A 13,722-nucleotide genomic window follows, 5' to 3' on the forward strand; every position below is an offset into this window, starting at 1 on the left:
GTATCGTGGATGTTTTAACATCTTGTTCATCATTTCAGTGTAGTCGGTTTACCACAAGAGGAAGACACAGTTTGCACATAGAAGGCAAACCCTTCTGGTACGTTTTTCCTAATAAGTACTCTTTTAACAGTAGGTATTATATAATTCTAATAATTTTTTGGGATGAAAAAGTCATCTTCTTTCCAGTGATAGTGTTCCCATTGTTGCGTTAGTATTCGGACATTACGCTTGAAAATTATGTGCTCAGCCGAGAGCAACTCTAGCTTCTCAAGTGTTCTTCAAACTTTCCAAGTGCATCATAAGTCCACAGACGCACAACCAAAAGCACGAACTAGTTCTTTTTTTTAATAGATATTTGGAACAATCGAGGAACAACGTTATTTCGATGATGCAGTCATATTCTAATTTATGTTCAGTTCAAGTGCGTCTTTGTCAGTACGCCCTGGAGATAAAAAAAGATCTACAATGAAAGACCGTTGCTACCGTTCATAATTGTCCAATAAACGGTGTATTTTTCTTGTTTAAGGCGAGCGAAAAATCTTTTGGTTCAGTGGAGCGCGTTACATCAGACAAAAAAATTTCAGTTGGAATTTCCGACATTTTCTTACGTCATATGGCATTGTCTTTTCCATTTGATTCAACAGACCTCGTTCAGTCAAGCTCGGGCACATTTCCCGCTACGTTGGCTGAGTGGGTTCACTATTTTTGAGTTTTTTAAGTCGATTTTTCTGTTGTCTGTTGTTTTCTGTTGTCTCGTGAGTCTTCCACACATTTCAAGTATTATTATTAGAGTTTTGTAACTGCCATAGTTTTTTTCGTTCTTTTTGACTGGAATAATTCTTTGATTTAAAAGAACATTTTAAAACAATGGTAAATTAGAATACGTGTTTTAAAACACTTAGTTTTTTAGAAATTGTGCCCGTGAAAATTCTCAGTTCGGGCTAACCCTAGACAGTTTAGAGTTTTGAATGATGGAGAAAAAAAATTGCTATTACCTTAGTGCTACATTTGTATAACTACAATAAAATGGAGAAGCGAGACAGGTTCTGACAAAGGTCTTTGAGCTATTCATGAGACAAGAAAGATTTTCAAACCGAGGAGCAATTACAGAGACAACTCTTTCATTTTTAGTTTGCTGTAATGATCTTTCACCATTCTGCTGCTGTTGGCGTGCTTTCCTCTGTTAGGTTCTCGTCCTTTCCTAGTTTAAAATGGCATTAATTATTTATCGCATCGATTAACTGTTCTCCTATGAAATAAAAAAAAAAACTGTTGTTAGCAGTCGTAGCTACTACCGTTTGGTGAATGTAAAAACGTCAACTCGAATTCAAACCAACAACTCGCAACTGGCAATTTCAACTCGCAACTCGACTCGACTCGCATTCTTCCCACTCACAAACTTTACACCAAAACAGAACAAAATTAAAACATAGGGTTAATGTGGTTTTCTGCAGGTATGTAAGATGATACCACTGTTGTTTCTACAAGCCATTGTTCTTTTTGGCGCAGCACAGATAAGTAAGCCATTCACTCATTTAATCTTTGTGCTATTGTGTTTCAACATTGTGATCCCTGTGGCAGTGATCGTTAAGTGTAGCACCCTGCCGGCTACTGTAACAAATTTAAGGCCCATGGCAAATTAGAGCGCCGGCATTGCCATTATAATAACCACCACATTCCTAGTTTTCAACATCTTGCACATATATCATGATAGTCCCTAAGATCGGTGGTAAAGCAGAATTCTGACGAATACAATTGAAAATGCAGTGTCATAGAATATTTTCTTTCAAACGTTCAACTAATATTGTTCTGATAGAGTCTTTCTTTCGATGTAAAAGCGACTCTGTCAATAAATACTCATGCATGGTTAGTTAAAGTGATTTTAACTTTGACTTTTTAAAACTTAATTAACTGCTTCCAAAAATTAGGCTTAGAGTCTCTAAAAAAGGTTTTGAAGAAAAGAGGCCGTCGCCACTTAGCTTCGGCCCTCTATGGTTACCCTGCCGGGTTATTGGCCCTTATAGGCCGAAGAGTATAATGACTCGGTCAAGACATTAGAAAGGGATAACGCTTGTAAGCTTGTCTGCATTCACGCGGTGATCATCTTCAAATAAGTCTTTTCTCAGTCACGACTGATTTCCTATCAAGTTGTTATAAAACAGATTGGGCATAATATCCACAGTGGAACCCTTGCGTCACGGTTCACCCCAGTTTAATACGGTCACCTCGTTAATACGGCCTGGTCACCTCGTTTTTATGCCTACTTTATTCTGCCCGAGCTAAAGCCCAGTCAGTCGTTGTCTTATTTAATACGGCCTCCCCGTTAATACGATCACCCCTTTAATACGGTCACTCCGTTATTACGGGCGGATTTTTGTGGCCTGTTAGTGACCGGATTAACGGAGTTCCACTGTAGAACGATATCTAAGTACAAGTATCAAGATTTGAGGGTTGTACTACAAATTTTTCTGAATTGATCAACCTTGTTTGAGTTTGAATTTAATCCAAACTTTATAATTGTTTTCAGCACCTACCCGCGGAGGTAAGTAAAACATCTAGGAAAGGTAATGGATTTGCTCAAATTCGGCCGTTCATGCTGAGAAATTCTTCAATGTTTTAGTTTAATTCAATTTGCTGCATTTCTTCATTCAGATCATTAAGCGTTTGTTTTCTGAGGTCAACAGAATAGAATAGATTAAGCTTTCGTGTTTACAAAAGACTGCAGTGATTCTACGAACCACATATTAGTTAAGATCAGAAAAAAAGTACTCCTCAAGATAAATAGTGAGAAAAAACTCTATGCGGTTATCTAATGATCTTAGTAAATATAATATTTTTGGACAAAACAGGAAAGAATAATTAAGTAAAGATCAGATACCCTACAATAAGGAGTCATAATTTTAAAATTTTCCATGACTCTAAACTCTTTTGCTGTAACTAGCTGGTATGTTTTTACTTGAAGTGGATGGTTGTACAAATTACAAAGTCCTGAGTGAAGCAGACCGCGCTCAAGGAAACGCAGAACCGCCTCATGACAGAAACGATGGTAGCCTGGTGACGGGTTGGTATCGTTTCCAAGGAGCTGCCGGGGATCGGATGCCGGACAAATGTGTTCTTAAGTATCGCTGCGGTACCGAGCGTCCAGGTTGGCTTAATGGTGCACACCCGACAGTCGCTGAAGGAGTGGTGACACGTAAAGTCTGTTACAGTGATTATGTTGACTGCTGTTCGAAGAGTAACATTATTAAAGTGAAGAGCTGCAGCTCTTACTACGTGTATGAGTTACAGAGGACACCTAATCCGTTCGGTCGCTATTGTGGTAACGCCGGCGCTGGTAGGTTGCATTGATCATTTGTGTCAATAGCCAGCCTGAATGACTGAAAATATACCGTGAGCCTGAAATACGTTGGCATACCTAGAACGTCAGACAAAATAAGACTAAATAAGTTAGTATGACAAACCTGAACAAAAATAAAGATAAGATACCCCACAAAAAGGAATATAATTTTGTCATAATGCTAATTAACTGTTTTGTTTTTACTTGAAGTGGATGGTTGTACAAATTACACAGTCCTGAGTGAAGCAGACCGCGCTCAAGGAAATACAGAACCGCCTTATAACAGACACGATTGGGGCCTGGTAACTAGTTGGTATCGTTTCCAAGGAGCTGCCGGGGATCGGATGCCGGACAAATGTGTTCCCTGGAGTCGCTGCGGTGTTAAGTATCCAGGTTGGCTTAATGGTGCACACCCGACAGTCGCTGAAGGAGTGGTGACACGTAAAGTCTGTTATAATTTTTTCAGTTACTGCTGTTGGAGTATTAACATCATTAAAGTGAAGAACTGCGGCTCTTACTACGTGTATGAGTTACAGAAGACACCTACTCCGCTCAGTCGCTATTGTGGTAACGCCGGCGCTGGTAAGTTGCATTGATCAGTTGTGTTAATAGCCAGCCTGAATGACTGAAAATATACCATGAGCCTGAAATATGTTGACAAACCTCCCAGCGTATCTAATCGAACAAAATCGAACCAAAATTCAATCGAACTCCATCGTTCGATTGAGTTCGGCAATCGAACATCTATTTTGCCGTGAGTTCGATTATCGAACCAATTGAACAAAATCGAAGGCAATCGTATTCAATCCGATTCGATTTTGTCTGGATCCATTTCTTGATAAGTAAATCACGCAGGAGTCAATCCTTTATTGAATGGAATTAATAGAACAACGTCCAAATATCAAACTGAATGTCAATGTTCGGTTATACATATGCACAAGAGAACAAAACGACAGTTAAATACTGAAATGCATTATTGTTTACATTTTTATAATAGTGGGGAGAAAATGGCTTCTGTTCTGGATGTTGCCGTAATACTCAAATAGAAGTTGCACTGTTTCATTAACTGCTTTGGAACCGATCTTCTTAAAAATACGACACTCTGCTCCCACATCAACGCTAAAACGACATTTTTGATACCCTTTTACAGCACATGTAATGTCGATACATGCAGTCTCATCCCGGGTCTCCTGGATATCACTTTGGGTTCTTGACGCTCTCGACATTTCTTTTGGTACTTTTAGGGTTCACTGAAAACTCACAGTCATTCCACCTTCAGTAGAAATTTCCCTCGACCACGTGGCTATTATGGGGTATTATGCAGACGTGACAATCGTCCTGTCAGGGAGTCCTCACAGGGAGATTAGGGAGGCCGTTCACAGTACAAAATTTCCTCAAAATAAACACTTGTTTGACAATAGTGTAAGGCATTTCTTTTTTTCATTATTTCGTTTTTTATCAGTGTTAATATTGAAACATAAAAATCAAACAAACAGGAGTTCGGTAATCGCACGTTTGATTGAGTACGATTGTCGACCGTTCAGTTATCGAGCATTCGATTTTGTTCGGTTGTCGACCGTTCAGCAATCGAGCGTTCCATTTTGCTTGATTGACCAAATTTCAGTGTGAGTTCGATTACACTCGATTACCCGGAATCCAATCGCACAATTGGTTTTCGATTGGGTTCGACAACCGAACGTTCGATTAGATTCGCCGGGAAACCTAGAACGTTAAACAAAATAAGAAAGAATAAGTTAATATGGCAAGCCTGAACAAAAATGTAGAGAAGATACCCTACAAAAAGGAAAGACGTGCAGGAATCAATGAAAACTTGAGATTTTCTACATTAACTGTTAATTTTTTTTTTCAAACTTCCGAGGCCGAACAGAAGCCATGTTCACCAATCTTCACACATTCACAGTGCACCTGTCAGAAGGTTAACTTGCCGATTACGCCATTAATATGCATGCATGCACTGTCCAAAATTTAAAACTCAATTTCTCTTCGGCAGTTTATCAGGAAAACTTGGCACCGCTAAACACACCATTGACGATCTTGCCCGGGATAATTATGATTGTTCTCAGTCACTCAACATTTATGTCTGTGAATTTTCCCAGAGTAAGATCAGTTGCATCAGTCTTTCCCCAGGGAATCCTTGCATTTACCAGGAACAATGACCTGGCGTACTGTAACCGCGGTTAATTTGAAATCTAATTTTCTCAGACATAAGTCACTCTATGAAAAATTGAACACCTTCATTCCCTGGGTACGTGCAACCTTACCAAAGTAATTTGAAATTTCTTATTTTACTACGGAAAAAAAATTTAATAGAGGAAATCATGTTTATATGGGTGATGTAACCACGGTTACGATGACAAGTCTGATGAAAATGAAAGGCCTAAGCAGTACAATGGTTACTGGGAGTACATTAAAAATCTTGCCACGTTTCTAAGGCAACTGAACTTTGAAACGGACGGCCATGTTTCATCAGCCAACAGTTTTTTTTTTTTGTACATATCGAGTTGAGGATAGTTCTAGCATAGACAGATATACTGAATAGGTTTAAATCAAGATAAACGTGAAAGTTATGACTGTAGACTTATAAATTAGCTTTCTACACGCAGTCCTTGGCGTCGTAAGACACCAAACACCTCTGTGAGAAACTCCAGAATTGTTTTACAGAAGTAAGAATGAAAGGGACGGTTCAAACTACTTGGCATGCCAATGTTAGAGCCTTTAGAGATCTATTTAAAGTCGGAAGGGGGCAGCAGCTAGCACCTCTACTGCGTAGGTCAGAGAGTTTGTTAACAGAGGAAAAGAATTCGAGAAGAAAGGACGCTTCTTCTGTGAGCTAATAATACGTCCAACACTGATATCGAAAGAGCTCCTTTGCGACCAGCATTAAGGTCGAAGTTCACCAATCTTCTACAAACGGACCTTGCGCCTGGTAAATGGTTTAACTTGCCGAGCACGCCCTGCAAGTGCACTGTCCAAAAACTCGACTTCTCACTGACAGTTTACCCATCATTACCCCCTAGCCTGGGGTAATAAACAATTATTGGATGAGGTTTATGTGATATCCAGAATAATCCCTACCGAGAGCTTGATTATTCTGGATATCACAAAAACCGAATCTAATAATTGTTTTATTATAAAAATGAAAGTCATGTTTTCTTCTTCACTGACAGCAAGCAACACAACGCGCGTGAACTTGACATGGCACTGTGGTCATACATGACATGATCACCCGTGACTTTGAGTGCCCTTGACATGATTATTGTATAATCTGCAGCTAGATGACGTCACAGCGCCGATTTCGAAAATTCACTGTACGCTTTCAGCCAATCAGAAAAGAGATAGTGAGTTCAATATATAATAATGATGGTTATCAGTCAATAGATAGTCTCCGTCCTCGGGGAGGGTACTCTCAGAAAAATTGGATGGGGGTGTGCGGCGAGTTTCCAAAAACCCTCACCGGTCAACTAACATGTGACAAAAATCTCGAGACCAAAATGGCCAAAATCGATACCCTATTTCTGACCAAAACGGCCTAAAAATCATACCCTTCCTATATAGCCAGTTAGTACTGTCTTCCAATACAATAAAAAGAAGTTCCTGCTTGTTAACTTAGAAAACCATTGTTGGCTTTCCTAGAATTTTCGATCAACAAAGAAATGAATGAGCTACGGTAAATCCTCTCGATACATTACCAAGAACAGAGATATCTTTGACAGATGAAAATAATTCGAGAGGAAAGCACGTTTCTTCCGTAAGCAGTCCTAATATGTCAAAGTGTCTGTGAAGAGGATTTAGATAAAGTTTTGAAGGACTAGTGGATTTATACTAAAACAATTAGACTATTCGATCGCTCTCGATTTCTGTGACTCGTTAACTATTATTCATGTGATAAAAAATCTCGAGCTCAAAATCTGATTACTAAATATTGCCTCAATAGCCACGTTTTAGCGTTTAGAGGGGATTCCGAGAGCAGAGTCTCTAATATCTCAATTCACGTAAAAAGCTACGCAAAACGATTAGCTGTTTTCTCAACAAAAGCCTCATTCGACTTTTTTTGCATGGGTTTTCCCGCGTTTTACCGAAGCCAAAATTCGACATTTGAAACGATATCGACGACGTCATGACCTCCTATAACATATTTTCTAGCCCAGCCCTGCCACTCGGTCAATAAGTTCAAACGTTTGTGCCCATCCGAGCTTGCACGTAACAGGAACTAAACCACGTTTTTGTGTTAGCCGTGGCTTTATTAATGTACTATGGCTTGCTATACGCACTTAAATTTAGAAGCTGAGAGGAAAAACCCCCTCCCCTACCCCACCTAAGGTAATAACAGTGGAACATAGAAAAAAGGAAACATTTGCTAAGTTATTACTTTGTTCACTTATTACTGATTAAGTTGATTTCCTATACAGCATGTGTTCCACCGGGAGAATTCCTTGAAGGATCGAGTGGATTCTTTTCAAGCCCGAATTTTCCAAACAGCTTCTACACAAATAGCATTTGTACCTGGAATATCACAGTACCCTTTGGCCGAATTATCAAAGTAACCTTCTTTAGCTTCACTTTGGAGCAAAACCAAAGCTCAGCGTGTATTGGAGAGCCAGAGGGGGCCAGAGTTTTTATCACCAATGTTGCCTCGGATGATGGCGCTCAAGAATTTCAGATATGTGGGCGAGAACTTCCTGCTCCAGTGTACTCTGTTGGAAATACCACCCAAGTTAGGCTGCGATCTGTTGTCAATGGTTACCCAGGATTTAATGCATCTTATGAAGCGATAGATGGACTACTACGTAAGTCAGTTTTTTAATGACAAAAGAAAGAAAATGGGGAGCAATATGGTCGTATATTTACCATGCTATAAATTAAATTATTTCAAAACGAAAAAAATATATACAGAGAAAACCTCCCTAAAAGGCTATAAACATGCAGTGAATTTAACTTTCAGCCTATTCCTAGGATTACCTAATGGGTGCGTTGCGCCGTGTATGTATTGAAGTTACCTGAGACGGTTTTTTTTTTTTTTGGTCTTCTTGTTTCAGTGTGTCCTAGAAACATCACCCTTACTGAGACATCAGGTGTTATTACTAGTCCTTTTTACCCCAGAAAGTATCCGGATAACCAGAACTGCAGCTGGCAGATAACAGCACGCCAGGGAAACCGTGTTAAGCTAGAAATTGACATGGGCCTACAAATCCAACAATGCGGTTCAAAGAACGCGTGCACGTGTGATTATCTGCAAGTTCAAAATGGCTTCACGGCTGATCCGGATTCAAATGGCAAAATATGTGGTGCACCTGGTGAGACTATAACATATTACTCAATTCTTGAGATCCTGAAAGTGCTATTTGTCTCTGATGATACGCAGTCCAAGCAGTACGACGGATTTTCAGCAACTTACACGCAACTGAGTTACACTTCCCCAAGTAAGAAACAAATTTATTTATTATTGAGCCACAACAAGAGAGAATGTTGTATTTGCGAAATGATTCTCGCTGCTATCTGGTAATTTTTTAACGTTAGTGGCACTAGTTATATTTCTCGTTGTTCGTGACCTTGAAGCTAATGATCCCCTGGCCTTGAGGTCACAGCCTTATGGTAAAACAACAGACAATAAAACCGGGTCACGATATGATGCCAAAAGGTAACTAGTAGTTTGTGAAGATCCATTCCAGTTGCCCACATGACTGAAGATTTGAAGAGCAATGTTCTGTGACCCATCAAACTAGAATGATAACATAGCAAACATTTTCTAGCCTCCCACTTCCACTCAGTCAATGTTTAACTGAGTCAGAGCAGATGCAGAATCCAAACTGTGGTATGACTACAATTTTGGAATGGTTTTATTAATGTTTTACCTCTAACGGTAGTACGCGTTTTAGATATCAAATGTACCGGAGCAATCCCATCTCTATAGCCACGTGTAGCCACACCCAAGCCCCTATATAGGAAAACCCTCCCGTTTTTCTTCAATATTGGGTCGCCAGCCAGAGTTTCGATGCCAGACCAGGACCTTCAGAGATGCCAACTTAAAAAAACAATTAAAATCCTTGAGGTCACCAGCTTTACCTTTAAGACCCTAAAAACAACGTGGTTTAGAAGGTAAACTCCCGTTTTAACCACAAAAATGCGTTAAATATCCAAATAAAATTCCCATAAGATGCCAAAAAATAAAGAAACATCAACCAAAATGAGTGTGAAAATTGTACTTTTGCGCCGTTTCTTCATATCCTGGAGGTTATAAGACTTGTACGAGATTTACCCTGTATTCACAAGAATCCCAGATGATCCGTAGGCGCTGACATAGCTGTATCTTTCTTGATACGGGCATCGGAAATAACTGACTGACATCAAGACAGACTCATCCAAGTCCCCGACCAAAGTCTAATGAATCAACTCAATATAGTCATGAACATTTTCAGGGGTTCTCCCAGATAGCAACAACAACAACAACAATGCAAGAATGTTGTTGAATGCAAGATAGACATAAGCGTTATCGGTAACTAAAACATTTACTCTGCATTTTCTTTTGTGATGGGCATAATGACTATCGTATAAGACGATCTAAGAAGTTAGACATCATAATTGTAATTAAAAAGTCATATATTTTGCAGGCTCGTCAAGTCATGCTTTAATATCAGCGCCCTCAGCCATTTCATCATACTTTTCAGCCTCTCAGACAACACCATTCAATGTGCTGCCATTGACAAAGAAGATCGCAGCAACAAGTGCAATAAATACACCGAGTATAAATGCATCACGAGCTACTGAATCATACTTGTCACTACTTGAAAGCAGTGTAAATCGAGGTAAGGATTGCACTTTGCTGTAAAATTTAACTAACAGTATGAATGTTTCATTTCTCCTCACACAAAAACTGACGGAAAAATATTTGGCCCTTGGTTATTGTAATTTATTTTTTTCTCAAGCATCTGAGCGGGCCGGAATCCTAAATCCTCGAATTTGATTGGCTAATCATACGCACGTGACGGGCCAGCTTTTTACGATACGGCCCACGGGCCGGATTTTTTCCCCGCTGCCTAAATTTCGCTCCTAAACGTTAGGGGTAATCTTCAATCTTTTGCCTTTTTTACACATCCATCGACGATTAGTCAACGCAAGTTTATCTCTGTTCGCTTTAAAATGGCAAGGAAAGTCACTGTAAGTAAATATTACATATAATTCAACTGAGTGTTTTGAAGTTGTGAGATTTTGCTTGGTTGTTTGTAGCTTGGCGCTGTAATGACGCGTAATCCTGTGTTTCTCTCGCCGTAAAATTTGAGTCAATTTCAGTCGAGTTTACCTCTCTGTTCGTAGCTGTATTTAAGAGAATTTCTGTGGAATACACTTAACGAATTTCCTCGCTTTCTGCTATTCAATTTACGGTAGAAAAGTCTGATTTCAAGTGATTTTAAAAGCAACGACTGACAGAAATTGTTTTTGTAGTAAAACTTCAAACTTCGCACGAAATTTCACACTGCAAAAAAAATTTTGGAGAACTTAACTGGTGAAATAAATGCAACTAACATAAAGTTAAGTTCGAAAAAAATTTGCTTTCTAATACATCTTTCTTTGTCTACTATCTGAGTTGCCAAGATTTTTTACAAATCCTTAGTAGACGGCGTGCAAGCCGATTCAATGACAAGAGTTACGTAAACAAACCCATTTGTAATCTGTAAAATCAATTTACTGCAGGAAAAAAAATAAACATGTTATTTGCAGGCTTAGGGTCGTTCCGTATAGTGAAAAACTGTGACCTCGGTCACAATTTTCCACTATACGGACCTCCCAGCCGACAAATAACATTATATATTCACCTTTCTCAAATATCAGCCTGGCTATTCCTCTCAGTCAATGAGTCATATATTTTTGGTAATCATAGTGCATGCAGAATTTAAGGTCTATAATATGAATACAATTCTGCGCATTTTTGCCGTGGTTTTATTCACATTTTTATCCAGGATACAGTATGCATTTTAGTTAAATTCTCTTCTCAAAACGTCCAGTCAATACAACCCTTTAGAGCCCAGTGTTCTATTATCGGACAGCAGAGTAGCCTGCACTTCCTTTAGTCAGCAGTCTGACCCTATTATTACCAGTTCCCAAATGGCCAATTAAGACAAAATACACATGCAGGCACCATTTTGGTCAGATAAGAGGTATTTCCGTTGAGTTTTTTCGAAAATTTTTGCTTTTGTCGAAAAGACACGATTTAAAGTCCACTTTTGAACATGAGCAGGAGGCCTGTGAGGTATAGCGCTCAAGAAATACTTTATTATCTGGATGGAAACTTCGCTATTCTAGTACCCTGGGTGCGTGAGGTTTTTTTTTTTTTATTTTATTTTTTTCGTGGCGAAGCTGCGATTGTGATCGTTCGCCACGATCTCAATAAAAAAAACCCTCAGGCACCCAGGGTAATATTCTGGACGATGGTTTAAATCTGATTGAAGATTATAATTATGTTAAAAAGGTAAAAACTAATGCAGAGGAGGCAGACGTTATTGTTAATTATCTGGGTTGGAATTTTCTGAAATCCTTAACAATTGATTTGGGTTCTATGAGAGTCTTTGGTCAAAAATGTGACGAGTATAGTAAAGGAGGCAGTCAAAAAGAGGTGCTTGAGCCAGTGGTGTATGTGACATGAGGTTGTAAGGGATTTTACGTCCAGCCAAAATTTATGTTGCTAATGGCAATAAGAATCACTTCCCATCATTCGATGTCCTCTCTCATAATATTTCAAGCCTTTTTTCTGTTAAGTGTTCTTCTGCCTCCTCATTGTCTACTTTTATTGAATTGAATGTATGAGTATTGCCGGGGTATCACGAAAGCAATGTATGCTCCAAAACATCGATGGATGATTCTTTAAAACTCAATTTTTCACACTCAAATTTGATTTCTACAACTTTTAACTTGATTCATGATGTAGAACAACAATTTAGTAGAGAAATTATTGCTGATATCCTCTTGATATTTTGTTCGTAAATTTAAGCACCATAAGTAAAATTTCCAAGCGTACTTGCAGAATTATTTTCTGAGTGATACTTATCAACACAGCCTAAATCGAAAGTAGAGATTGTTGCCTTCTTGCTTGTCTGTATTTTGTTTTTAATTCTCTTTTCTTAGATATGTTTCAATTATGAAGGTCGAAAAATTTGCTTTTTCAAGTTTCTTTTTTCCGTTTTCAAGAACTTTACAGGTTGTAATAGCTGGATCTTGACTCTTGTGCCTTGTTTACAGGTGCACGTGTCTTAATGTTTGAAGCAATACGTACAATATGTGTAAACTAATGAAAGTTGTTATTTGATGGTGTTTACATGTAGATGGAAAGTCCTACCAAAGAAAACCGAACCTCGTCGCTGTCATCTATGGTGGTGCCGAAGTAATCCGAGGACAAAACGAAAACATCTCTATGAATGCATCACTTTCCTATGACCCGGTCGCTGGACTTGGTAACCACTCCGGGATGAACTTTACTTGGCATTATGGTGAGATCAAAGGCAACTATTCTGGCCTACAGACAGCGGCGAGAGACTCCTTTACAGGAATAAACCAGTCAAATGTTCATTATATTGGGAATGATTCCGGACTTGAAGTCACCCTCAATACTGCCTTTTCCGTGGCCCAGGACCTGACGATCTTAGTAGTTAAACTGGTGGTGGCAAAAGATTATCGCAGCTCAAGTGATCATCAAGTTATACATTTGGTAAAAGGGGATCCGCCTCAAATATCTCAACGGTATAAAAATTGTTTCATTGTTTATCAGTCCTGTCATTTGCCCCCTGGTCTGCAGTCTGCATTTGAACCCCGGTGTGCAGTTTGCAGTCTGCAGTTTACACTGACCGCTCAAGGAACTATAATGCTGATTCTATTCTCTACATTATTATGTGGTACAGGTAGTAGCGGATGTCCAGCTGATAACACCACGACTTCACACCAAACAAAATAACTTAAGGTCATTCCCCAGTATTGCATTGCGCATCCCTACTGCGCATAATTTCACACGTGATTAACGCGCGCGCATTAAAAAATGGCGGCTTTTTCTTTACGGCTGGATCTCGCCATAGAGGTAAATAGTTATTTTCTCACAAACGAGCACGGTGACCTATCATTTTTTTGTTGTTTTAAATTGAGTAATAAATTTTTCTGTGTAAAATAAATATGGACCAATTCTCAGTGTAGAACAAATAACAATTGTCCGAAATGTGAATTTAGCAAGCAATCGTGACCACAACCATGTTGCTATTATAAGGATTTATTAGGTATATGCAAGGTGCCGTTGCTCCTAAATAAACATTGGGATCCCTCATTTTTATTTCAAAATTTAAGTTCCTATGATATCAACAATCAATAGGCAAAGTTTCACAAAAATC

The 13,722-nt window shown here is 38.9% G+C and overlaps 2 protein-coding genes across 2 annotated transcripts; both read left to right on the forward strand.

Moving 5' to 3' along the window:
• LOC149114627 (pancreatic secretory granule membrane major glycoprotein GP2-like) lies at positions 1 to 3,496 on the forward strand. Its single transcript, XM_089284043.1, has 4 exons — positions 1 to 97; positions 1,455 to 1,518; positions 2,528 to 2,542; positions 2,963 to 3,496. Exons 2-4 carry the CDS (start codon positions 1,464 to 1,466, stop codon positions 3,346 to 3,348), a joined length of 456 nt encoding a protein of 151 aa, XP_089140169.1. The 5' UTR covers positions 1 to 97; positions 1,455 to 1,463; the 3' UTR covers positions 3,349 to 3,496.
• A 185-nt stretch (positions 3,497 to 3,681) lies between these two features.
• On the forward strand, positions 3,682 to 13,395 carry LOC149114628 (uncharacterized). Its single transcript, XM_089283929.1, has 4 exons — positions 3,682 to 3,919; positions 7,699 to 8,145; positions 8,395 to 8,778; positions 12,673 to 13,395. Exons 1-4 carry the CDS (start codon positions 3,682 to 3,684, stop codon positions 13,296 to 13,298), a joined length of 1,695 nt encoding a protein of 564 aa, XP_089140055.1. The 3' UTR covers positions 13,299 to 13,395.
• Positions 13,396 to 13,722: the final 327 nt, after the last annotated feature.

Source organism: Orbicella faveolata, unplaced genomic scaffold, assembly GCF_042242905.1.
Source record: "Orbicella faveolata isolate gen_17 unplaced genomic scaffold, um_ofav_v1 contig_13, whole genome shotgun sequence".
Taxonomy (NCBI): domain Eukaryota; kingdom Metazoa; phylum Cnidaria; class Anthozoa; order Scleractinia; family Merulinidae; genus Orbicella; species Orbicella faveolata.